The 27840-nt window shown below is 41.5% G+C and overlaps 2 protein-coding genes across 11 annotated transcripts in view; one reads left to right on the forward strand and one right to left on the reverse strand.

The window, feature by feature from the left end:
• The window catches only part of SPIDR (scaffold protein involved in DNA repair), a 435376-nt gene extending 413835 nt beyond the window's left edge, over positions 1-21541 (reverse strand). For 2 of the 10 annotated variants that reach the window (XM_038583989.1, XM_038583993.1), the window contains exons 1-5: positions 21053-21169; positions 9973-10106; positions 9520-9675; positions 8813-8879; positions 2915-3100 (exon numbers count right to left, since the gene is read on the reverse strand). In XM_038583989.1, coding sequence (XP_038439917.1) covers positions 2915-3100; positions 8813-8879; positions 9520-9675; positions 9973-10020 — 457 coding nt within the window. In that variant the 5' untranslated portion in view covers positions 10021-10106; positions 21053-21169. Of the gene's footprint in view, positions 1-2914; positions 3101-8812; positions 8880-9519; positions 9676-9972; positions 10107-21052; positions 21173-21452 lie in introns of those variants that run through there. The other 8 variants (XM_038583988.1, XM_038583987.1, XM_038583992.1 and 5 more) reach the window with 8 other exon arrangements.
• Positions 21542-21741: 200 nt separating this feature from the next.
• LOC119867745 (glycine-rich protein 5-like) lies at positions 21742-22173 on the forward strand. Its single transcript, XM_038584490.1, has one exon. It carries the CDS (start codon positions 21742-21744, stop codon positions 22171-22173), a length of 432 nt encoding a protein of 143 aa, XP_038440418.1.
• Positions 22174-27840: the final 5667 nt, after the last annotated feature.

Consider the following 27840-nt stretch of genomic DNA (forward strand, 5'->3'; position numbering starts at 1 on the left):
ACAATTTTATTTATCCATAATATTTTTAATCTGTTTTCTTTACTCTCAATAGTTAAAAAATTCCATGTTGCTGAGTAATTTTTAAAATATATATTAAAAGACTGTGAAAATTATATTCCTACTCTCATCTCTAGCCATGCTGTTTCTCCTATCACCACTATCCCAATTCTCAGGTAATTATTTTTATTAGTTGTTCTTGTATAGAAACTCATCTTTCTTGAGCTTTTCCAGCAACTTCAAGCAAATAAAATACTACAATTTTCTTCCTTTCTGACACACTTTGATCTTTTTTTGTACTTAACAAAGGTTTTCCTTATCAGTAACAGGGAGCATCCTTATTCTTTTCTACAACTTAGTATTCCACTGCATAGCTAACCCACAGTTTATTCAGTCTCCTATTAACAGACTTCTTAAAGGATTTTCACCTAAAACTTTTTTTTACAGATTTCTCGTAAAAAAAAAAAAAAAAGTAAATTTAGTTTTTAGTGTACTTTGTAAGCATTGTTATCTAGGTGCTACTTTTACAAAATTTAATTTGGAAATTTAATTATTTTCATATGCCAACCAAATTTAATCTATGTTTAAAGAAATAATAGTTATTAAGTATAAGTTAATCTCTGAGGCATATAACATAAACCTCTCACACAGTCCAAAGCCCAAGTATTCCCTCACAACTACTTCAGCAACTCAGAGGGCTAATAAGACATCTTGGCCCTATTTCAGAGGTCTAATAGCAACAATCTTATTTCCAGATAGAAGTAATATTAAAAATGAAATAACTTACTAGCTTTAATACCTGAAAGGGAATTCAAAATAAAAACCAAAAAAAAAAAAAAAAAGCTAAAGGTAAAAGTATGGAATAAGTCTTTAATCTGATACTGTTGTTCCAGAAGATAAAAGTCCACTATAGTGATTATAAAAGACTGGAGGTCAGACCAGTCTGAGAGAAGCAGATGCATAATGGCAGTAAAATAACTGCAGGAGCCACTCTGACCATTAGGGAATGGCCGGGGAATACCACATGTAACAACACATGTACTCACAGAAGCCAGGCAATGGGACACATAAAGAAAGTCTCCAGGTTGCTGAAGCATGACAGCAGAAAGCCATGGAGAGGCCGAGTTCCGAGGAATGCAAGTGCCCCAGGAGCTACTGTATTTTTGTACCATTTATTCATTCATTCCTCATTCATTCAGTAAAATCAGTGCCTACTGAGGGCCTACTGCACCCTGGACACATCTAGACACTTACAATCTAACAACATCAAAACAAACAAATACAGGAGATAATACAGAACACTGTTTCTACCCTAGAGAAGCCCATAGATGAATAACACTTATACTGGAATTGCTGAGTGGTATAAAATGATATATTACAACCCAAACTAGTAAGACCTTTCTTGTTCACAATAATTTTATGAAGCAGGCAAGACAATCCCCGTTAGAGTAAAATTTGTATTTTATGGATGAAAAAATTGAGTCTCCAAAAAGTTAAGAAGATTTCTCAAAGTTATGTAAAAGACAAATGGAAGGGGAATTCTTTTTTTTTTTTTTTTTTTAAGGAGAAAAGATTCTGACAATTTTAACTCAGGGCTCTTCCCTCTCAATCCTAAAGCTGGGCCTTACTCTCCAGAGACTAATCCAATACAGCTGGAAGGAGGTCTGGGCATATTGTGTTTAAAACTCACCTGGTAATTATGATAAGAAGCCAAGTCTGTTAAGCACCAGAAGAGCGTAGAAGCACACAACATTGAGATTAGACAACCCTGACTATAAATATTAAATGGCATACTTATTAACTATGTGACTCTGGACAAACAATTTGACTTCTCTGAGTCCCAATTTCCTTCTCTAAAATGAGGGTACTCAGCTCACAGGATGTAGCATGTATAAAAGGAAATAATATACATAATATCCAGCCAAGGGTCTGGGGTAAAACAAGAAACTGATAAACAGTAATTAAAGGTAAAAAGGAGCAAGGGGGGATCCCTGGGTGGCGCAGCGGTTTGGCGCCTGCCTTTGGCCCAGGGCGCGATCCTGGAGACCCAGGATCGAATCCCACGTCAGGCTCCCGGTGCATGGAGCCTGCTTCTCCCTCTGCCTATGTCTCTGCCTCTCTCTCTCTCTCTCTGTATGACTATCATAAATAAAAAAAAAAAAAAAAAAAAGTTTAAAAAAAAAAAAAAAAGGAGCAAGGGGAGGAGGAGAAGGAAAAGGAAGAGAGAAGAGAAAGATAAGCCAGCAGTTACACACATGATTAGAGATATACTCCAAGGGATCATTTGTTACCTAACAGTCAACTTGCTTAAGAGAAGTCAACAATTCATTAACCATTTCAAAGTAATTAGCTCAAAGCACCTTTCCATTCTTAGAGTTTTGAAAACTGTCTTTTAATACAGAAGGACACGGACAGTTTTCATTTTCTTAATAGCAGCTTTAATGAGATGTAATTCACAAAACATACTATCCACTCATAAAATAACATGCAAATTTTTTCATCCTATTTTTTATATTTAAATTCAATTAGCAGACAAATAATACATCATCGGTTTCACAAGTTGTGTTCAATAATTCATCAGGTGCATATAACACCCAGTGCTCATCACATCATATTCCTACCTTAATGCTCGTTACCCATCCCCCCAACACATCTCCCCTCTAGTGACCCTCAGTTTCTTTCCCAGAGTTAAGAGTCTTTAATGGTTTTTCTCTGTTTCTGACTACAGCCCATTCAGTTTCTCCTCTGTCCCTCATGGTCTTTGGCACTATTACTTATATTCCAGATATGGTGAAACTACATGATAATTCGGTATGGTCATCACTAATACTAAGTGTTAGAAAAGGAATGAAGTTTTTTCCAATACTGAACCCAATATATAACAGAAAGAAGACTTCTTACCAAATTATCAATTTACCTTCACTGGCCCCATCTTCTGGACATAAAATATTCCTCTTCCTGTTACAAAGCCTGTCTATTGTAGAACCATGTCCGTTATCTCTCTGTGATTTAAGACATGTTTTATCCTCATCTGACAGATCACTTCCACTGGAACTCCATGTTATATCTATCAGTCCACTGGTACTCTTAGATGCAGTAGCTTCTGTTAAAGAAAAAGAAAATATATAAACACAATCAACTGATATGATGGTTATTTATAAGATTTTAAGCATGTTACTTTGCCAAAGTCACAAATAACAAAACTCTGATGATAGCGTAAGTAATATCTTATATCAAATCTTCCTGCCTAAAGTTCTATGTGCAACCTAAGATTCTTTGAATTAAAACCAAATTATAAGGGATCCCTGGGTGGCTCAGCAGTTGAGCATCTGTCCTTGGCTCAGGTCATGATCCCGGGGTCTTGGGATCAAGTCCCACATTGGGCTTCCTGCATGGAGCCTGCATGCCTCTCTCTCTGTGTCTCTCATGAATAAATAAATAAAATCCTTTAAAAATAATTCTAAGAAACAGAAGTAGCAGTAATTGAGATAAGTTATATATTTAAAAAAAGGAAAATGATTGTAGTACAAATGAAAACTCAAAAAATAACCTTGAACTAATTATTGAATTATAATGTCCTAGAATATTTGATGAAACCAAAAGAAAAAGACAAAAAAAAAAAAAAAAAAAAAAAAAAAACAACCCCACAAAACCAATACTTAACGTACAACAGGAATGCTTCTGTGTGCCTCCTTTGCCATATAGGAGCCCTGGTAGCAGTAATGTGATTAAAAACACTGAACAGAAAAACTCTTTTAACTAAATGTGTTATTTTAAGGTAATAGTAGATTTCCATACAGTTATAAGAAACAATGGAGAACCCTTGTATGCTTTACCCAGTTCCTTCAATGGTAACATTTTGCAAAACTATAGTGTAACATCACAACCAGAATGCTGATTCTGATACCTTCAAAACAACAAAAAAAAATCCATAGGACATCTTGCATTACCTTTTTAAAGCCACATCATAGCCAACCTCCTCACCCCAATTCTTAACCTCTGGCAATGAATCAGTTTTGCATTTTTGTAATTTTATCATTTCAAGAATTATACATAAATGGAATCATACTATATGACACTTCAGGACTGGCTTTTTTTTCCTCAGCCTAAATCCCTGGACATTCATCCAAGTTGTTCTGTGTATCAACACTTTCTATTACTGAGTAATATAGAATATGGATGCACCATAGTTTGTTTATGCATTCACCCACTAAAGAGCATTTGTGTTGTTTCTAGTTTTAACTATTACAAATAAAGCTGCTATGAACATTACATACTGGGTTTTATGTGAATGTAATTTTCACGCTCTGGTATATATGTTCAAAGGTAATTGCCAGGTTGTACAGTAATTGCATGTTTAGTCTTCTAAGAAACTGCCAAGCTTTTCCTTAGCGGCTGTACCATTTTACAGTCCTATAAGCAATGTATCAGTTTCTCCATATCACTGACAGCATTCGGTATTGTCACCACTTTTTATTTTAGCCATTCTAATAGAAAACCTAGAAAGAATGGGGCTACTCCATCTTGATGTAACAGTACGTCACTGGGAAACTTTTCTGACAGTAATCAGGAAAGTAATACATACCTTTAAAAAAATCAATTTTTCTAATCATAAAACTTAAAAAAGTATCTTAGACACATTTGAATGAGATTAAGAGGTTAGATATTATATTCAAGCTCTAGGGTAGCCCCAGTGGCCCAGTGGTTTAGCGCCGCCTTCAGCCCAGGGTGTGATCATGGAGACCCGGGATCGAGTCCCACGTCGGGCTCCCTGCATGGAGTTTGCTTCTCCTTCGGGCTATGTGTCTCTGCCTCTCTCTCTGTGTGTTGGTCATGAATAAATAAATAAAATCTTTTTAAAAAATTAAATAAAATAAATAAATTCAAGCTCTAGAGTAAACAGACTCAGAAGTTAAATGGCTTCATTCAGTACATATTTACACAACAACGGATAAGTAAGCTCTGAGAAAAGAGAAAAACAAGAAGACTCCTCCCCCAAGCAATGTATCATCTGAAAGACAACATTTATCATGAAAAGAAAAATTAAATATTGTATTTGAGGTATGTCACTGTATAACAGTAGCTCAAAAAAAGCAAATGCTCCACTTTTTTGATCAGGAAACCAAATTCACTGACAAAATAATATCTGAAAAAAGAGCACTTACAAAGGAATAAAAACATAAAATAATTATAAACATCTGCTAAATACTTACTCAGTGCCATGAACATCCAGAATTACTAAAGTTGTCTTCAAAATATAAAATTTAAAAAACAAAACTTCATCCATATTGATTTAAATAGCTAATAAAAATTGAGCTATATATTTACTTGTAAAAGACATCATCAGTCCCTCTTACTATTACACATTTGGAAGAGTAAACTGAAAAGCAAGGAGTGGAATGCCATAGACAGAATGGTTGTATCCCTTAAAATTCCCACTGTTCAAACTCAGTTCCCAGGGTGAGGGATTAAGAGGTGGGGACTTTGGAGGTGTTAGGTCATGAGGCCCTCATGAATGGGATTAGGGCTCTTAATCAGCAGCAGCCCCCAGAGAGATTCCTGGCCCCTTCCTCCAAGTGAGTCCACAGCAAGATGGTACTGTCATGAACCTGGAAGCAAGTCTTCACCAGACACTAAATATACTGGACCAATTTCTGCCATTTATAAGCTACCTAGTCTGTGGTATTATTGTTACAGCTGTCTAATCGGACTAAGACAAGAAGTAAAGCTATCATTATTTTCAGATTATACAATGAATTCTTGAAATTCATAAACTCGTGAATTACAGGCACTGTATATACTACCACGATTTTATAAGTAACTCATTTTATTTGCTGGAAAGGGTACCCTTGAAACCAAGACCCATTCCAATGAAATTCAAGGAAGGACATCAGCTAGACTATGAGAATAGCTACAACAGGTAAACATTTCTGGATGCCCTTTGCATGTCAGGCATTGTGCTAGCATGTAGTATTATGGGCTGAATTGTGCTACCCCAAAAGTCATTCATGTGTTAAAGTTCCAACACTCCAGCACCCCTGAATGTGATTATATAGGGAGAGGATCTGTCTGTACAGGGGTGATCAAGTTATTCCAATATGACCAGGAAAAGAGAAATTTAGACACATGCAAGGAATGAAGACTGTGTGAGAGACACATGGAAAGACAACCATCTACAAGCCAAGGAAAGAAGCCTAGAGCAGATTCTTAGAAGGAATTAATCCAGCTAATACCTTCATTTTGGACTTCTAGCCTGTAGGACTGTGAGATAGTAAGTTTCTGGTATTCACACTACCAAGTTTGAATACTTTATTACTGGTACTTTATTATGGGAGCCCAAGCAAACTAATACACCTAGGATATATAGAAGAGCAACAGAGAAAGCTCTGCCTTAGGAAACCCATAGTCCAAGGAGGAGAAAAACAGTCCAACAAATAATAACAAAACAAATTTAGTGATGCCTCTCAAAGAGGAGATTTCTGACCTCGATAACAAAATTTTAAGAAAACAATCTGTAGGGCATTTAAGGAAAAATATTAGATACTAGCTCTTTTTTATTTTATAGTTTCACTTTGGTAAGTAATCTTTAAGTTTTGCTTTTTAAAGAAAATCACCATCTACAAAGGTTCCAGGCTCTTAACTTTCAAGCATATAACCTTTTGTCCCTTTTCTCTGACTCCTTCCCATTGCCAGTTTCTTCCCCTACTCAGTCTTCTCTGGTTACAGTGCCTTATAGATGAGGAAAGAGAAACATGGAGACATATCTCCCCTTTTGTGCACACCCTGCAAAAGTAAGTGCCCCCACTTCTGCTTCCCAGCTCTCACAAAACATTACTCCCACACCCTAAAATTTCTGTTAATATACATTTCTAATACTTCAGAAGCTACTATTGGAAGCTCTGTCGGTTGAGCATCCAACTCTTGGTTTCAGCTCAGGTCATGATCTCATGGATCATGGGATCCAGCCATGTTAGGCTCCATGCTCGTCAGGGAGTCTGCCTGAAGATTCTCTCCTTCTGCCCCCCCCCCCCGTTCCCCCCACCTCAAATAAATAAATCTTTAAAAAAAAAAAAACTACTATTTTAAGGGGCACCTGCATGGCTCAGTCAGTTAAGCATCCAACTCTTGATTTGGCACAGGTCATAATCATAGGACTGTGAGATCAAGCCCAATGTCAGGCTCCACATTGGGCATACAGCCTGCTTAAGATTCTCTCCCTGTCCCTTTGCTCCACTCTCCTCTAAAAAACTAAGAAAAAAAGAAGCTACTATTTTAAAAATGAACTAGTTCTAGGAAATGCCTTGAGCCTCTCCTTCCTATCAATTTGTAAGTTTTTGTTAAATTATTAACAATATTTTCTTGCCTTAACATACACACTTATGCTGCAACTAAAATAACTATACATTGATACAAGCTCTTTCAGCTTTTCAGAATATACTATCATTCTACAGAGAACAGCAGGGTGGGTTGGATACATACTGGCACAGGAAAACCATCTCAAAAGATCATTTTGTGCTTCTTTATTTCTTAAGACTTTATCTATTTATTCATGAGAGACACAGAGACAGGTAGAGACACAGGCAGAGGGAGAAGCAGGCTCCCTGCAGGGAGCCCGATGTGGGACTCGACCCGGGACTCTAGGATCAAACCCTAAGACAAAGGCAGATGCGCAACCACTAAGCCACCCAGGCATCCCTCAAAAGATCATTTTGTAATTATAATACAAAGCCATAGATTATTTTTCTTTTTTCTTCAAGTTGAATTTGGCTATACTCACTTAAAATCACCAGAAAAAGGCAACAGCCACATCTATAAGAGAAAATCTTTTCTGCATAGGACACTTTAGATAGAAGTCAGAATTAAACTGATCTTTGAAAATCACAGTATTTGGCACTAATAACAAGAAAAGTTAAATTCCGCAGTTCCATCAGAAGATTATGGTATTACAAAAAAACATATTAGCTTATTTTATAACACAATGTTTTATGAATTTAAAAATTGGGGAGATTTTTCTCATTTGAATAAAAAGAACCCCCTAAATATTAATGAAATAACTAAATAGCTCTTATTCACAGAAAGTTTTCCCACTCTGCAGAATTTTTAGCAGGCTTTACATAGCTCTTTTTGCCATTGGACATAAGAAGAGCAACTGCAGCCATAAATCAATCTACTAAAGGCAAGCCTTTGAAATAGACATTTGATTACCTTTTTTTAATTCACAATAACCCAATGAGGCACACATGCTTATAAACATTTTCCAGATGGAGGCTTAGCATGTGTAGTTTCTTTCCCAAAATCACACAGTCAGGACACAGGACACAGTCAGGACCCCATAGAACCAAAGGAGATTCCTAAGGTCTCAACCCCTGACTTTCCTTGACCATCCACCAAGTGTGGCAGCAGAGCCAGCAGCCTCCCTCTTATCCACCCCCTTTTCTTCCCAACAGAAACCCAATTTTATTTGAGCAGCAACAAAGATATTTTAAAAATCTTTCACTTCAGGGTGCCTCAATCATAAATATGTATTCTATCCAAACTATATAATAAATCAAAGAAAGATCTATTAGCTTTATACCTTTTCTGTCAAGAAATCAACAGAACAGGGATCCCTGGGTGGCTCAGCGGTTTAGCACCTGCCTTTGGCCCAGGGCACGATCCTGGAGTCCCGGGATCGAGTCCCACATCGGGCTCCCAGCATGGAGCCTGCTTCTCCCCCCTCCTGTCTCTCTCTCTCTCTCTCTCTCTGTCTATCATGATTCAATCAATAAATAAATCTTTAAAAAAAAAAAAAAAAAAGAAATCAACAGAACATTACCTTTCTTGGATCTAGGGGATAATTCGAGGTGCTTTTCTGTAACAATCTTCTCTTCAGCTGTTAATGACTGTGAGAAAAAGATGATAATAAGGTTAATAATGATGATGATGTAATAATTTATGTGACAAGGGCTAAAACCAAAAATATTTTGTAAAATATTCAAAACATTAAACTATACCCTCCTTAAAATACTTCTCTTTTTATATTTACCAATAAGTATTCCCAAAGCATACACTCCTCATAATATAAATTTTTATATTTTACCAGAATTTAAATAAAGCTAACCATTAAGAGTTTATAACAGTACTCCATTTTGTACATATCTATACTATAGGATTTCAAATTAGCATATATAAAAAAATTAACCAGAATATCTTGTGGCCAAAAGATTCTGAGTATAGAAGCATTTCATAAAGAGAGAAAAAGAGTAGAATGCTCAAAGATTTCACCTTCTGAGAAACTTCTTCAGTAGGTGTCCTTCATTTACAAAGAATTTCAAAGGTTGGGTCTGGCATAAAGAGGTAATTTGATTACTAACTTGCCACAATTATTAAAGGAATTCAAGGTTGAAAAAAGAAGACCGTACAAATTACTGTGTCCTGAAATAAGGAATAGAATTCCAAAGAAATCTAATTACAATGGCCTAAATATTCAGGAATCTGAGTAGCCTTTGGCATTCAAGGAAAACAATTTTACAACTACTTTACCTGAGTCCCAGAAGTGTCCTGAAACCCTTCTCCACACCTGAGCCATGCTTCAGAGAGGGAAGCAGCTGCCCCTGCTGTCCTGAGACCTGAACTTTTGAACTTCAGTGGACTCTCTCTTGGAAAGCATGGGTATTCTATATCCCAATTTCTTTTTCTCTGTGGAGATGGTTTTTAAAGAAAAAAACAAAAAACTTCATTAAATATATGTTAAGTTGACAGCACTGTGGAAACCCAGGAGTGACTGAACCCCCTCGTAAAATAGAGTAACAAGAAAGCACATAAACTTGTACAATTAGAGAACAAATTCTAAAATACAAATGGGTGAAGGCAAACATTCAATTCTCCAAGGTCCTGTATATGATTATACCTGAGAGCAAAGTTTAAGTGAAGGAGCACACAGACACGTGGTATTCACTAAGAAGTGGAACAGGCAATCTGAGAATGAAATGGTACCTGAAAGAGGGCGAGGGCAAAGGTTCCACCCAAGATCCAAATGGGCATGAGCAGTCTGTCACTCAGCACTGGTCAGCCAGGACTACCTTCTTGGACAGAGCCTCACACTGCAGAGAAACTGCTGGCAGGGCAATCTGCTCAGCAGCACAGAGATGGTACAGACAAAGAAAAGAAAAGGTCCAGATGGAGTGGAGCAAGGGAACCAAGCCAAGAAATGTCTAAATAACAAACAAGTGGCCATATTTTTGCAAACTATAACAAGAGAAATTATAAAAGTTATTTTGAATCCTATCTTCTTCTAAAAATTCACAGAAACTCTAACATAAAAATAAGCAATAGAAAGGGATCAAGGTCAAATCTGGTACAAAGTTATTATTAGAAAAAACAAAATGGAGCAGAATAACATCCCAACACTTACACGAAGAAAGCACACCAAAGACATGCTCACAGAACAAAGTGTAACCAACTATTTCAATATAAGACAACACATTCAGCTTATAAAAAGTCAGAAATGAAGCAACAAATCTTAAGCTGTAGAATAAAATTTAAAAAATCAGCTGAGGGAAAGAGCCAAATGTACATCCACATATGAATGGATAATAAAGAGGATGTGGGATGCATACATGTAATTACAAAGCACCTATATATATTTACATACACTTTCCTTGTACTTTCCTTGAAGTATACATATGAAATACGACATATATATATATATGCATGCACATACGTATATACAAAGGAATATTAGCCATAAAAAAGAATGAAATCTTGCCATTTACAACAACATGGATAGAGCCAGATTACACCATGCTAAGCAAAATAAGCCAGTCAGAAAAAGACAAACCCCATTTGATTTCACTCATATGTGGAACCTAAGAAACAAAAGAGATGAACATGGGAGAACAGAAAGAGAGACACAAACCATAAAACAAACTCAACTACAGAGAACAAACTGAGGGTTGCTAGAGAGATAAGTGGGGGGATGGGTTAAATGAATGATGGGAACTAAGGAGGGCACTTGTGACGAGCACTGGGTATTGTATGTAAGTGATGAATCACTAAATTCTACTCCTGAAACTAATATTACACTGTATGTTAACTAACTGGAATTTAAATAAACACTTGAAACAGAAAATAAAATATTCTCTCAATATGGGGGGGGGGGGATCAGCACAGGAAAAGACTACACTAGAAAAAATCCAAAAGCAAGTAGCTATCACAGATAATATCTTAAGAAAGTATTAAGAGGAGGAAAGTGAGGCACCTTTGGCACAGGTGGTGATTTCAGGAGTCCTGGGATCAAGTCCCACATCAGGCTCCCTGCAAGGAGCCTGCTTCTCCCTCTGCCTATGTCTCTGCCTCTCTGTGTCTCTCATGAATAAGTAAAATATTAAAAAAAAAAAAAAAAAAGGAGGAGGAATGTAATACGGAGGAAATTTTAAAGTTCACTCCCCTCCAATGAGGAAAGTGAAAGGATTCAAGAGAAAGAGAGTGATCTATCAAGTCTCTCTTGGGATACAAGATAATATACAGATAATAGCAATCCCTGAAAAAGAAGAAGAAAACCAAGATAATGGGACCAAGATCATTCCAGAAAAACTTTCCTGAAATCTCAAAAAAAAAAAAAGGAAACTGCATATTGATGCACACCACATATCTGATGTCAACCCAAAAGCAATCAACACCAAGATATATCCTAATAAATAGACTTTTAAACAAACCCTTTGAACATCTAGAAAAAGGAACAAATGACCTACAAGTGAATAAAAATTACCTTATCATGGGATGTAGATAGCATCTTTATGCCAGAAAAAAAACCAGAAGAGTATATTTAAGATATTCAAGGGAAGAAAATGTGAAATAGTTTTATCTAGCAACAGGGATAACACTGATTTACTTTCTCCAAGTATTTTTATGTAAGTCTTGCTATTTTTTTTTACAAATGTCTACAACAGACATGTATTCATAAGTTTTTAAATTTGCATTTTATTTAAGGAGAATCTTTTAGATTTGCTCACAAATCAAATTAAAGCCAACTACTATGAACTGATCACCTGAATAACCCCTTATCAAAAGCATTGTGGTTTAAAAAAAAATGAATTACGATTAAAATACTCATTAAAACTTACCTAAGTAGGAAGAGGAAACAAAATCATAAAAACACATTCAGCCATAACAAAGATGATATTTTAACATGAAATAGCTCTAAGCATATTCCTCTTTATGTAGAAATTCCTATGGCTGGGTAGGACTCTAAGAGGAAGAAGCATCCATCCTCAAGAGGGTATTTCCCTCCACTAGTTTCCCATGACAGCTCTGAGGAAGCTTCCTTAGTAGGAGAATATCCTTATTCAAGGAAATACTTAGGGGTAGAGGTGTCCAATTACTCGAAGATGGTACAGAAAGAACTGATACATACATGCATAGAGAGAGAAAGGAGGAGAAAAAGGAAAAGAGAGAGAGAGAAGCAAAAAGTAATAAACAAGCAAAACAGCATAAAGAGCTACATTTGTTTCCTCAGGTTGCTATAACAAATGACCACAAACTCAGTGGCTTAAAACAACAAAATTCTTCTCACAATTCTGGAGCCAAGAAGCCACAAATGAAGGTGTCAGCCTGGAGGCTCCAGGAAAGAATCTTTCCTGGAAAGTTTCTGAATAGTAATTGTTTGGGGTACCATTTAATAAATCTGGGGAACAAATGAGATGTCTAACTGAATGCAAAGGGCAAGTTTTCTGGAGTATCTGCATAAATCCCAACGGACTGCACCCAGGAATTTTTGGAGGAGATGATGACTCATGGACAATTCTGAGGAACAGATAGAAAGTTTTAACCAAGTCGGCTAGTTAGCAAGCACTATGATGCTCAAAACTCATTCTACCAACTATTTGCCCATTTGTTTGCTCAGAGTCCTTTCCTTCCCTCAAGGTAATAGAACATTTCTCAGGCCCGTCACGGCTTTGGTTACATTTGACTTGTCCACGCTTCTCTAGATTTCATCCATACTCTGATTCCGTGGGGACTAGAACCCTCTCATTAATATAAATGACAGAAATCTGAGATTCCTATCTTCAGCCAGTCAGCATTTATTGAGTGCCCAGCGCATGCAGACATCCTGCCAGGGCCCAGGAACACAAGATGAGCGAGAAAGACCCTGCTCTCTAGCAGCTCAAGCGGCAGTGACAGAAACTCTCCCACGAATCCGATGAAATGAAAGCCTGAACCCAGGTTCAGATACCAGCGAGCCTGGCCTTCAACCCCTGCTCCACTCCCCGAATCAGTCTTTCTCCTTCTCACTCAAAAGAGCCTGCACATCTTCCCCACCATATGTGCCTCCATGGCACTCTTCACTGCCTTTGGTCTCTCCAACCAGTGCTCTTCTCTTCCATGACATAACCCTCAATACCCCACAAACATCCCTCCTTCTGTGAGGCCATCATGTCTCTAGCATATTCTACTCCCTCCTTTAGAACAGGAGAAGGAGACATGTGCCTAAACCATCTCATCACCTCCGTGCACCATGCTCCCCCCACAAAAGGATTCATTAAAATGACTAAATGATTATGTACATTTTTCTCATACAAATCATCATTGGTTCACAGACGCTGATGACATCTAAAGTCTATCACAGTCTGAGTATATAGGTTGCTGTCCCTCAGCTTGCTACCAGTGAGCAATCAGGGAAGAGAGAGAACTCACAACCCCCAAATCAAGAAACACATGCTTTTCCTATGAGACAACCAGCTGCCTATTTTTTAATTTTTTTATTTATATTCAATCAGCTACCATATAGTACATTAGTTTCAGATGTATTCAATGATTCATCAGTTGCATATAACACCCAGTATTCATCACATCATGTGCCCTCTTTAATGCCCATCACCCAATTACCTCATCCCCCCCAATTCACCTCCCCTCCAGCAACACTTAGTTTATTTCCTATAATTGAGTCTCTTATGATTCTTCTCCCTCTCTGATGACTGCCCATTCAGTTTTCCCTCCCTTTCCCTCTCATAATCTGTGCTGTTTTTATATTCCTCATATGAGTGAAACCATATAACTAGCTTTCTCTGATGGAATTATATTGCTCAGCATAATACTCTCCAATTCCTTCCACATCAATGTAAATGTTAAGAATTCATCCTTTCTGATGGCTGAGTAATATTCCACTGTGTGTATGTGTAAATATACATATACAGATATATCAGATCTTCTTTATCCATTCATCTGTCGATGGAATAATTTAACCAAATAAGTGCAAGACTTTCACAGTGAAAACTACAAAATACAGTTGAAAGAAATTAAAGATCTAAAGAACATGGAAAGACAGCCCATGTTCATGGATTGGAGAAGGAAAATTTATTTATTTTTTTTAATATAAAGAGAGAAAGAGCAAGATGTGGGGGCAGCCGGAGGGAGAAAAAGAATCTTAACCAGACTGCCTGCTGAGCTAGAGTCTCAATCTCATGACTCTGAAATCATAACCTGAGCCAAAATCAAGACCCACTTAACCAACTGATCCACCCAGGTGCCCTGGAAAACTTATTAATGACAACACTCTTCAATTTACAAACTAAATCCAATAAAATTCCCAGATGGCTAATTGCATAAATTGACAAGCTCATGTTATTATTCACATGGAAATTCAAGGAACCGGGGATCCCTGGGTGGCACAGCGGTTTAGCACCTGCCTTTGGCCTAGGGCATGATCCTGGAGACCCGGGATCGAATCTCACGTTGGGCTCCCGGCGCATGGAGCCTGCTTCTCCCTCTGCCTATGTCTCTGCCTGTCTCTCTCTGTGTGTGACTATCATAAATAAATAAAAAATTTTTTTAAAAAAAAGGAAATTCAAGGAACCCAGAACAACTTTAATAAACTTGAAACCTAAAAAAATTAGAGACTTCACAAGCTACAATAATTTAAAAAAAAAAATATGGTACTGGCATAAGAATAGCACATACATCAGTGAAAGAGAATCAGAATCAAGAAATAAACTTACATTTATGGTCAATTGAATTTCAAAAAAAGAAAGAAAGAAAAGCCAATACAATATAGTGGAGAAAGAATAATCTTTTGACAAATGGTGCTGGGACAAATGTAGAAATAAATCTTCATGACCTTGGGTTAGGCAATGATTTCTTAGATAGGACACCAAATGTAGCAGCAACAAAAGTAAAAATAGATTGAACTTCAAAATTTTAAAAACACTTGTGCTTCAAGTGACACTATCAAGAAAACAGCCCAAAGAATGGAAGAAAATATTTACAAATCATATATCTGATATAGGAGTGGTATAAGAACTTACAGAGAACGCTAACAGTAAAAAGATAATGCAACTAAAACATGGACAAATAACCTGAATAGATATCTCTTCAAATAAGATAGAAAAATGCCCAATAAGCACTGGAAAAGACATTCAACATCATTAGTCATTAGGGATATGTAAATCAAAACCAAAACAATGAGATAACAGTTTCTACCCCTGAAGACAGCTAAAATCAAGGGACAGGCATATGAAAAGTATTAAAAGGGACGTAGAGAGATATTACAATCCTCATTCCTTGCTAATGAGACAATAAAATGATGCAATCTCTTTGGAACAAAGTTTGGCAATTCCTTAAAACTTTTTTTTTCACTTTGATATCATTTATATAAAGTTTAAAACCATATGCGCACACACCGCATATGGATATGCAGTCAAAATAAACACAAAGAAAATGCATAGGAATGGTAAAGCAATAATTTTGGAATGAGATCTACTTTGTATTTATGACATTTTGTTTCTTAAGCTAAATGGTGGGTATAGTATGTTTATTACAATATTCTCTATACATTTTTATATTGAAGGTGAATTCCTTAAAGGCAAGATACAGTTGATTCTTACTTTTTTTAAATCCAATCTGATCATCTCTACCTTTTAATTGGGGTATTTACTCTATTTATATTTACCGTGATTATGATATGGTAGAGTTTTTAATCCCCCAGCTTGCTCTTTGGTTTTTGGGTTTTTTATTTATTTATTTTTTTATTGGAGTTCAATTTGCCAACATATAGCATAACCCCCAGTGGGCAATTTCTGAAAACTTAAACACAGAATTATCATATGACCCAGCAATTCTACAGGTAGATTTATATCCAAGAGAAATGAAAACTACCCCAAAATTGGTGCACAAAGAATCATAGTACTCCTAACATCCAAAAAGCTGAAATAATCCAAATGCCCATCAACTGATGAATGGATTTTTTAAATGTGGTGTATCTATACAACAGAAAATTATTCAACCATAAAAATGAATAAAGTATTGATACCTACAACAACCATGGGTGCTCCTTGAAAATATTATGCTAAGAAGCCAGTATAAAAGACCAAATATTTATTCCATTTATATGAAATGTCCAGAATAGGCAAATCCATGCAGACAGAAGGTAGCTTTGTGGTTGTTATGGGGTTTCTTTTCAGGATGATGAAAATGTTCTATAATTAGAAATATTTGCACAACTCTGTGAATACACTAAAAATTAATGAACTCTATACTTTAAAAGGACAAATTTATTATCTATGAAACTGATTCACTCACACATTGCCAGAGCAACTGTAATATTCTACAGCCACTGTAAGAAAAAGTTTATTATAAAACTAAACATTCAGGGGTGCCTGGCTGGTTGTCTTTAGGGCATGCAACTCTTGATCTCAGGGTTGCAAGTCTGAGCCTCACACTGGGTGCAGAGATTACTTAAAAATTTTTTAAAAATTAATAAAACATCCAATTATCCTAGGACACAGCAATTGCACTATTGGGCATCTATCTTAGAAAAAAGAAAACCTATGGGCACTTGGGTGGCACAGTCAGTTAAGCAGCTGCCTTCAGCTCAGGTCATAATCTCAGGGCCTGGGACTGAGCCCCACATTGGGCTCCCTGCTCAGCAGGGAGTCTGCTTTTACCTCTCCCTCTGCCGCTCACTCCCCCTGCTTGTGCTCTCTTACTTGTACTCTCTCTCTAAAAAATCAATAAAAACTTTTTTTTAAATAAAGAAAAAAGAAAACCTATGTTCCAAAAAAATCTGCACAAGTGTTCATAGCAACTTTATTACAACAGCCAAGACTGGACACAGGCCAAATGTCCGTCAACAGGCAAAATGTTGGCCAAACTGTAGTACATCATTCCATGGACTACTACTCAGCAATAAAAATGAACAAACTACTGATACATACAATTTGCATTAATCTCCAGAGTGTTATACTGAGAAAAGAAAAAAGAAAAAAAGGATCCAAAAAGATTATAAACCATACAAGTCCATCTTTGTAACATTTCTGAAATGGTGCAATGTTTAAGATGGTGAACAGATTAGCCACTGTCAGTGGTTAGTGGTGGAAGTTACTGGAAGGGACAGGATATGATTATTAAAAGGATCCTTGCGCAAATGGAACTGTTCAGTATCTCTAGTGGTGGTGGATACAGGACCCTATACATTTGTAAATGTACAAGAACTAAACACACACAAGTCTAGGGAAATCTGTGTAAGATGACTGGATTGTATTAATGTCTATATATCAGTGGTGATGTACTACAGTTTTGCAAAATGTTACTACTGGAGCAAACAAGGTAAAGAACATAGGAATTCCCTATTACTCCTTACAACTGTAGTTATTCTATAGTTAACCTCAATTTTAAAAAGTAATTGCCTCTCAGGGACAGAATTAAGTACAAGAAAGAATATGGCAAGGATTGATGATTTTCATGAGAAACTTCTTTGTACTATTTTATCTTATTTGTAAATGCTTACATAAGCATATTATTAATAGTATTAAAAAAAGAAAGAATGAACACCTTTCTCCCTTAAATAAGATGTATATATATAATATATGTTTATATATTATATATATATATATATATAAATAAAGTACTTGACATACAGAACATCTTTGATAAACGTCAGCTCTCTTTCCCTTCCATTTTAAGGATAACGTAGACTAAGATGTCAATACTAAGTAGTCTAATTCTGAAAAGTGAAACTAGTAAGTCATTCAATGAGATTATCAAGGGCTAAAATCATAACCATAAGGTATTTCTACCAAGATAACTATAAGAGAATCTCTCCCCATCACTGAACAACTTTAAAACTAAGCTCCCTCTTCCTACTCCTTCTTTAGCAAGCTGAAAGAAGTAATTCCAGGGAAATCTAAAAGCAAAGCAGTGGAGGATGTACAATAGGTCTGTCCTCATATAAAAATCCTTTCATTATCATAGTGTTTTATTATCTGCTTTCATTACCACTAACATTGAGTGCTACATCATTTCACACATTCTCATTATTTAACCCTCACAGTAATGCTAAAAGATATGGGTATTATTCCTACTTTACAGACAAAAAAAAACTACAACTTAGAAATGTTAGGTATATTGCCCTAGTCAGAGAGCTGGTAAGCAACATGTCAAGATTTTCCTCGTGTAGGTCTAATTCCAGAAATAACGATTCTAGCTACTGACCCCGCATTTTCTCATTTTGACAAAAGTGCTTGATGTTAACTATAATGTGTACCTTCTACATAAAGAAGGTATGACTGGCTGAGTTTCTGACTGGGTATCTGTGAATTCTCTGAGTATCTGGGAATTCACTGGGACTCTCTTAAGTCTCAAGCCCATTCATTTTATCAGTCACTGGCCTGCTCCCAATCACGATGTCTCCCCTACCATTCTGCACTCTACGGCCAACGACTCCAGCATTGCCTTTCAAGCATTAAGACTCCTTCCCTGCTACAAATTCACTTTACCAACCATCAATCCATAGGGCTAATGACCCCAAAATGAGAACTTCCTTTCTGTTTTATTACATGTCCTCGGGCAATGCTGGTAAACATTCTTAATCATTCCCTAGCTCTCTACTCACACACTCTTACGTACACACATACACACAATCACATACATACATCAATTCCGTACCCACAGTTCCCTTTACCTCTCCATGTCACTGTCATAGTCAAGTTCATCACATCTTTCCCTGAGTTCCCCTTCCCTATGGTCTCAGAAGAAAAATGTTCCTATTCTCCAAAATTAATCCCTTTCTGTAACAGAATTGAATCTTTCTAGTAAAGGGTCCTTATTTTATCTATTGGTTCCATCCCTCCTGCTTCAAAGAAGCAAATATTTTCCCTTCTTGAAAAACACTTTTCACTTGAAATGTAGTCCTGTGTATTCTTCCATTCAAACTGCATTTAATTAATTAAATTGCATTTAATTTATACCTACCATCATACCCTTGCCATTATGCAAGAAGCACCAGAAATAAAGTAAGTTTTTTGATGATAACCCAAAAGACTAAGGAAGGAGGGTGTCATTAGGAAGATACAATTTCCCTTTACTCCCTTTTAGGGTCTTGCCAAGATAGTTCTTCCTCCAGTAGGTAAGTGTGGACAGAACAGGAAGAGTTATATAATTCAGTCTGAGGAGGCAAAGGAACTGTGAGTAAAGGGGAAGATCAGGAAATCTCAAAAGGTAATTTAGCAAATGGGAGAGAAAGGGAGTAATTGTGGTCATTTGTTGGCATTTAGCAAGGAAAGGGAACATAAAGCAAAAGGAAAAAAGAACTTGAAGGGACAGTCAGGGGCCTAAGGCAGGAGGGAGGAAAGAACTAAAATACTCCTAGCCTTTGAGCAACTGCCTGCCCCAATCTCTCCCCTGGGCTGAAGTTTCACATACCTGTACATCCTAATACCAGGTAAGAATCAACGAATTCTCCTCAACCTTTCTATTTTTCAAAGGTTCAACTTCTGAGTCACCATTAATTCTCTCCTCTTCATCCTTCAATTTCCAGGTACCTAAATCTCATCTTCCTCTAATAATTTATCATCTAAGTCCTCTCCCAATACAATTCCCGATTCTACCACTGTAGTCCATGATCTTACCAACTTTAACCTTAAGAGTCCAGAAAGATCTACATAGCTTGTCCAAAATCACAAAATTAGTTGCTTGCAGAGCTGAGGCTGGCCCCCAAGTCTTCTGACTAAGGTATTTCCCTATGTTTCTTCAGAGTTAGAACACCTGCAAATCTTCTGAATTAGTACCGCTTCCATTCATCCAACAGGTAATTATTGGGAACATAATATGTACAAGTGATTATGGCAGATGCTCGCGGGGGACACCGGGTGAAGACATAATCTGAAAACGTCTACATCACAAGGATAGGTTCAAGTAAACCTAGTAAGACATGAAGCTATACGAATGATAAAGACAAAGTTCCACAGGAATGCAGAATAAAGTTTATTTACAATTGGGACGGTCAGAGTGAAGGTGAGATTGGGGGTGGATCTCGACAGATGACTAAGATTCCAATCAGCAGAAATGAAAGAAATGGCATCACTCCAAGCCAAGAACACGAGCGAAAACCAAGAGGCAAGAAAGTACAGTGAGCACAGTCACTTGCTTTACCTAGAGGATAAATAATGAACAAAGCTGTAAAGTCAAGGAGTAAGGGACGGCCACACCGCGGAAGCCACGAATCACAGGTTACGGGAACCTGAACGAAAGCAAGGTCCCGTTATTTTCTATATGTTGGCACATTGAACACAAATAAAAAATAAATTTATAAAAAAAAGAAAAAAAAAAAAGAAAGCAAGGTCTCCAAGTGACTACCTGGGCACAGAACCTGGCTTCTTCGCCGAATTGCTTTGTGACCTTGGGCAAACTACTTAACCTCTTTGCTGTTGCATTAAGCTCCTTCGTTTTGAGGCAATTCACTAAAAAAGCAACAGATCACTAATGCAATTATTTAAAAACGAGGGGAGCATGGGGGGGGGCCTCAGGGTGTGACCCCAGGGTCCTGGGGAGGGAGTCCCACAGCCGGCTCCCTGCAGGAGCATTCTTCTCCCTCTGCCGGTGTCTCTGCCTCTTTGTGTCTCTCATGAATAAATAAGTAAAATCTTATTTAAAAAAAAAAAAAAAAACTGGTAAGTTCTTGAAAACTGATAGAAGAGAGCAGAATTGAGTCTCAAGCCAAAAACCAAGATTTCGAAGTCAGGGTGTAACGGGAACGCTGACAGGAACCCGCGGTGGCCCAGGCGCCGCCTCCGCGGCCACCCACCTTGAGGAGCGCCTCCGGTCACAGAAGCAGCCGCCGGTGTTCACGAAGCTCCCTCGTTCCAAACCCTGCATAAGCTACACAACTGACCCCCGAGTGACCTGCTTCCTCCTTCCGGCGCCCTAATTCCCACTCTGACGCCCCCAAACCCCAGCCCCCCCACCCCAGGCTCGCTCCACCTCAGGGCGGCCCTCGGGAGTGCGTGGACGCCGAGCGACAAACTTCTCACGGGCGCTCCGCGGCCCCGCCCCCCGCCCCGCCCCCGGGAGCCGCTCGGGCCGCGCCGCTAGCAGCAGACCCAGCCCGCGCCCCACCGCCACCGCGGCTCCCAGCTCCCCGCAGCCCGCCGGCCGCCGGGGAACACGCGGACAGGGCCAGGGCCCCGCGGCGGCTCACCCCTCACCTTGCGGCCGCCGGGCATCTCCACACGCGCCGCCGCCGCCGCCGCCGCCGCGCGCACACCGCCCCACAGCCGCGCCCCCGCCGAGGCGCCGGAAGGCTGCGCGCGTCCCCGGGCTCTCGCCGCGCCGCGCGCTGCCATTGGCCGGCGCTCGGGCAGGGGGCGGGGCTCTCCGGAAGCGCCGTCCTCCCAGCGCGGGGCGCCACGCGTGCGCTGCGATTGGAGGACGCTCGGGGCGGGGCGGGGCTTCCCGGCCACCGCGCGGCGCGCTGCCTCCGGCTGTGCAGTGAGCATGCGCGGTGGCCGCCTCCTGCGAGCATCGAGCCCGCTGCGCTGCGGCTGCGAGACGGCCCTTGCTGGGGCGCGGGGATGCGGGGGGCGCGGGGGCGACGGCGTGGGCCTGGGGCGCTGCTGCGGACCGACCTCCAGGTGGGGGGGGCTGCTGGGCGCGGCGGGGGGCCGGGGGGGCGGCGGCGTGGGCCTGGGGCGCTGCTGCGGACGGACCTCCAGGTGGGGGGGGCTGCTGGGCACGAGGGGCGGCGGCGTGGGCCTGGGGCGCTGCTGCGGACGGACCTCCGGGTGGGGGGGCTGCTGGGCGCGGGGGGCGGCGGCGTGGGCCTGGGGCGCTGCTGCGGACGGACCTCCAGGTGGGGGGGCTGCTGGGGTCAGCCTCCAAGTGCTGGTCTTTAAAGCTCTTACGTGGTCCGTTCTAAGCAACGCCTGACCTTCAGGAAACCTCGGGCCCCTGGGGGCAATGACACCGGCAGTTAAAGGTACTGCAGATGGAGTTACAGGTAATGAGCAGAGCCAGAGGAGATCCACAGAGGCCCAAAACAGCTTAAATTCCCTTATAAAGGGAGGATTTTGCAGCAAACCGTCACTCTTCAGACCTGGCCCCCCTACCTCTGACCACTTCAGAAAGGCGACTACCACCAGATTGATCTCCAAACAGCCCAGATCCCTCAGCGCCTGCACGGAGGAGGCCCCTCCCCACTGCAAGCGCGATCACAGGGTGAAAGTATCCTTGGGTTTGGAATCCTGAACCTGCTTTATAATTGTGATTTAACTTTGACTTATGATTGAATAACGCTGACACCGTGGAAAGACGCAACTCCTAGGTGTGCACCTTCGCCTCCAACGCTTGATCTCAGCCCAGGTCTTAATCTCAGGGTGGTGAGTTCAACCTCAAGGTTGGGCTCCACGCTGGGCATGGAGCCTACTTAAAAACAACAAACAAAAAAACCTTGAAGTAGCCTACACATTCAGTAACCAATACTTAAGGAATGGTCCTAGCTGCTGAAACCAGAAGAAAGGAGTGTTCTTTCTCCATCTAAAGAAGTAGGGGTAGAGGTAAGGTTAGGTATCCAGAGCAGAAATTCTCAAATTTGGGAGACGTTAAAACCAGCAAAAGGATTTGTTATAACAGGAATCACTAATTTCAGATTCTGTAGGTCTAAGGTCGTGCCAGAGCGCTTGTATTTCTGACAAGTTCCCAGATATTTGATGGGGAGAACAAAGGTAAAAGAAACATAGAAAAAAAAAATTAGACTTCTTACAACTTATACCCATTGAGCAGTACTTGATACCAGGCAGTGTGACCTTCCTCAAGGAGCTTAACTCCCTCCATGTTAATACTTTGCTAGAGGTGAAGGCAACCTTAGCTTCACATTAGCCTCACCTGCAGGATCCTCTAAGTCTTCTAACCTAAAAATCCCTTTGGAAACTTCCTTTATCTCTACCCTCCGCCCAAGATATATGTTAGCAATCATCCTCCAAGCATATCGCCCACTGTTTAGAAACAGTCTTAGGACTAAGGTTTTCCTGGACAATAGAGTAAATGACCTTTTCCTAACAACAGCCCCTCAAGGTGCTGGAAACCTTGTTTCCAAATTCCATAGAGATTTACCCTTTCCCTAACTCTCTCCTTGAAAGTATATAATCAGCCACTCCTCACAACCCCTGTGCAGTTCTTTGTGCCCATGGGTCCTGTCCCTGTGCTTTAATAAAATGGTCTCTGCACCAAAGACATCTCAAGAATTCTTTCTTAACTGTTCACTTCCGAACCCCAACATTTTCACATCGATATTGTTGGTGTTGGTCCTGTAACTCACTTGGAGAACTAGAGGTAATTGCCATTTTCTTATATCCCACAAGTGTCTCGCCACTTTGAGAAGAAGAACACAAAATACAAGGGGAAGAGCTGGGACTGAGTAGAAACAATTAGATCGCAAGGTCTATGTAGGAATATTCTGTAATAAGTGTTGAAATAAAAATTTTAAAAAATTGTAGAAAACTAAAACGATAATTTAAGCAAGTTGGGAAAGTGTCAGCCTGGGGAAGAGAAAATGATTCTTCATCATACCCTCAAAAGTATAGTGGAAGAGTTTGGTCTTGTGTGAATTTATCCATTTGCCATTGTTGCCTCAATTAGGCCTTAGGACACAGTTTGACCTTTTTTTTTTTTTTTTAAGATTTTATTTATTCATGAGAGACAGAGAGGCAGAGACCTAGGCAGAGGGAGAAGCAGGCTCCCTGCGGGGAGCCCCATGTGGGACTTTGTCCCAGGACCCCGGGATCACACCCTGAGCCAAAGTCAGATGCTCAATCACTGAGCCACCCAGGTACCCCGAGTTTGACCATCTTACTGTGTCTTTGCTTTGGCTCTCAATTTTTTATTTCCAGAGGACCGCTCCATGCTGCTCAGCCATAGCCCCATTACACTACCTGTCATTGCCACCTGAATGAGAAGCTCGTCAACCTAAATTTTTCTCATCCCCAAATAGGATAATTCTCCATCTCAGTAGTGGCAGTGACATCCACCCAATAGCTCATGCTCGTGCTGAAACCTGGGATTTTCTTTTTTTTTTTTTTTTTTTTTTTTTTTTTTTTTTTATGATAGGCACGCAGTGAGAGAGAGAGAGAGGCAGAGACACAGGCAGAGGGAGAAGCAGGCTCCATGCACCGGGAGCCTGACGTGGGATTCGATCCCGGGTCTCCAGGATCACGCCCTGGGCCAAAGGCAGGCGCCAAACCGCTGCGCCACCCAGGGATCCCTGAAACCTGGGATTTTCATGAACACTTTTGTCTCATCCAAATCCAGCCCGTCCCACCTCCCAGTTGTAAATTTCTCACCTATCCACTCCTTCACTGCCGAAACTGTATTCCAAGCTTCTAAATTCTTTTTTTTTTTTAATATTTTATTTATTTGTGATAGAGAGAGGCAAAGACATAGGCAGAGGGAGAGACAGGCTCCATGCCAGGAGCCCGACGTGGGACTTGATCCTGGGGTCCCAGGATCGCGCCCTGGGCCAAAGGCAGGCGCTAAACCGCTGAGCCACCCAGGGATCCCCAAGCTTCTAAATTCGTTTACCCAAACTACTCAGTAGCTTCTGACCGGTATCCATGAATCCACTCTTGCCCCCAACTTCCACATACATAGACTCCATCCATTCTCCACATAAACATTCCAGCGATGTCTATGCTGTCCATGTTAGTCTTCCTTTCAGTTGCCAAGTGTACCCTGGGGCCTCAGTGTCTATGGATTTGCCACTCCATTTGCCTGAAAGGCTTTGCCTCCTTCTGCCATGCAGAACTATTGAAAATTGTTGACCTTGGGAGATAGGTACATAGAGATTTATTTATTCCTTCTACTTTTCACACATTTGAAAATAATTTTTAAAATTCTAAATTGAGATTTTTTAAAAACAAAAAAAAGGAAAAGAAAAAAAATGAAAAAACCCAGAATTTGATATTAATTTCTCTAAACTCCCAAAGCTGAACCTCCCTGTTCATTTTTACAGACCCTACACTCCTTTGAAGATGTTATAATAATAATCTAAACAGTTATAATATTACCTGGCTCACCTCTGCTCTGTAAGGTTACTGACATATCCCAGCACTTAGCACAATCTTCCAAATATGAAGTACTAAAATTTTTGCTATAAGTGAATATTAATAATTTCTAATAATTTGCTTGAAGTCTCACAACTACAAAGAGTTTAGGATTAGAACTCCTATGAGACACTGAGGTCTGTGTTTTCTCCACTCTGTCATTCATAACATACTATAATTGTGAGGAATTCTCAATTGAACAGAGATTCAGCAAAAGTGAGTTAATTATCCATAAGATAGATAAATGTGGGCTGGAATGCATTTTTTAATACCTCCCGGTCTTGTCAACAAATATTCGATGCCAAAATATAAAAACAAGTGGAGGTTTTCTTTTAACTCCTTTCTCATCAAACTTTCTTTTTGCTTTTAAAGATCGTATTTATTTATTCATGAGAGACACAGGGAGAGGAAGAAGTGGGCTCCCTGCAGGGAGCCCAGTGGGAGACTCCATCCCAGGACCCTGGGATTAAGGCAAACAAATGCTGAATCGCTGAGGCGTCCAGGGGTCCCTCTCATTGTGAATTAAATGACTGGGGTGGGGTGGGTTTCAAGGAAAAACCTACATACACCCTCCTCATTGCCCAAGACCCAAGCAGTTTCTAGAGGAACTACTTTGAAGTAGTTGGATAAAGTATGGTCAAGTGGTGACTAGGGTTAGGGTTGGGTCCAGAGGCCAACCTCCCAGCAGTGCTGAGTTGAGGGCAAGGTTAAGAGTGAGGTTTGGGTGCAGGGGGTGCTGAAATTGGACTGGTCTCATGGGCCTTTCAGATAGTTCAAGCTCTATCTATCTGCCGCTTTCCCAAACGGCACCATTATCAATCGGTGGGTGGCAGAGATTTCTGGTGTCACTCCTGTGTCCTGAATGCCTCAGGAATTAGAACCAAGCCCTGGGGCTGGTTGGGGTTAAACTAGGGTTTAAGTCCTGGAGCATGGAAGGTCCTATCTGCCTCCATGGAGACCTCCCCAGAAGGCTGAGTTTAGGGTGAGGCTCAGGCTCCCAGGCGCTGGATATTGGCCTGGGCTCAGGGAGCCCTTCGTCTATCTGGTCTCCTGCTATCAGCCCTTCATACAAATGGCACTTTTTCCGCCTGGAGAGTTGGCCGACCCTTTTGCTGTCGTTCACTAGTCCCCCATCCTTGGACGTTTGGAGGCAGGCCTTGGGGCATGGTTGGGGCAGAACCCAAATCAGGGTTAGGTTTAGGGCCAGGAGCTCAGAAGGTCCTACCTGCCTGCGTGGTGGAGACCTCCCGGGAGGCGTGATTTGAAATCAAGGCTCAGCGAGAGGCTCAGGCTGGGAACTGCTGTGTTGGGAGCCCGGGGAAGTGCTGACTGGGCTTAGGAGGCCCTTCTGTTTCTCACGCTGGAATCTGCTGAGAATTCCAAATCACACAATTTTATCTGGATACTCGGATGAGCTTTCTGGCGTCAATCCCGTGTCTTCAATCCCTTGGAATTGGGAGCCAAGCAAGGGCCTGGGTCGGGACAGCACCCACGGGGCGTTGCCCTCTTAGCGCTCCAAACTCCTACAACTCGTAGCGGTGGGTCTGTGAGCCGGGGGTCGGTGCCGAAGGCCGCTCACGGTGAGGGTTCGCGAACTGCGGGACACCTCGGTCACCAACACTCCCAAAGCGCTTGCGCCCCAGGTTCCTCCCGGGCTGGACTCAGGCGCCAGCCCCGGGGGTCTTGTCGCCGCCGCGGGGGGTGGGGCTGGGGGTCCCCCTAGGAGCAGACGCGGTGGCCTCCCCGTGCCCAGTCCCCGCGGCTCCCGCCGGGTCACCCTGAGAGATCCTGGGCCGCCTGCGGCCTCGGGGTCCCCGGGTCGTGGCGGCGCGAGGCCCGGGTGCGGAACGCCGTGGGTCCTCCCGGCTGGGCGCCCCTTCCCCGCGCTCGCTGCGGCCCACGGGATGGAGCGGCGCCGCCCCCGCTGCACGCTCCCTGTCCCCCGCTGCACACTGCCCCCGTGCAGCAGGTCCCCGCACCCCCTGCACGAGCCCTGTCCCCCGTTGCACGCTCCCCCAGCTGCAGGATCCCCGACCCTGCTGCACAATCCAGGCCCCCCGCTGCACGCTCCCCCGACTGCTGCACGCTCCCCCAATGCACGCTACCCCCGTGCACGCTCCCCCACACACGCACCGCCGCCCGGGGTGCTCGGGTCGTCGGGAGCAGCACCTGTGGGAAGGGCCCAGAGCCGAGGCCGAGCGCGCCGGGGAGGGGTGCGAGGGGGCGGAGGAGGCCGCGGGGCAGGGGGCTGCTGCGGGGGCGGTCCGGAGCCCCGCCCCCCGTCTCCCCGCGCTCGCGGGCCTCATCCACCCCCACCCCGCTCCGCTCCCTCTCCTCCGTCGCTTCTCCACCCTCCTCGCCCAGCAGGGCCCGGGGCGGTGAGAGCGGGGTGCGGGCGTCCGCCGGCCTCTGCTCGGACCGGACCTCCGCGCGCTGCCCCTCCTCCCTCTCCCAGCCTCGAGGCCCTGGCGCCCTGCCCTGGGCGCGCCCTCCCACCGAC

This window comes from Canis lupus, chromosome 35 (genome assembly GCF_011100685.1).
Source record: "Canis lupus familiaris isolate Mischka breed German Shepherd chromosome 35, alternate assembly UU_Cfam_GSD_1.0, whole genome shotgun sequence".
In the NCBI taxonomy this organism is placed as follows: Eukaryota; Metazoa; Chordata; class Mammalia; order Carnivora; family Canidae; genus Canis; species Canis lupus.

Bases quoted from the DNA above. Each gene is read 5' to 3' on its own strand.
- LOC119867745 (XM_038584490.1), top strand. From the start codon at position 21,742: ATGCGCGGTGGCCGCCTCCTGCGAGCATCGAGCCCGCTGCGCTGCGGC.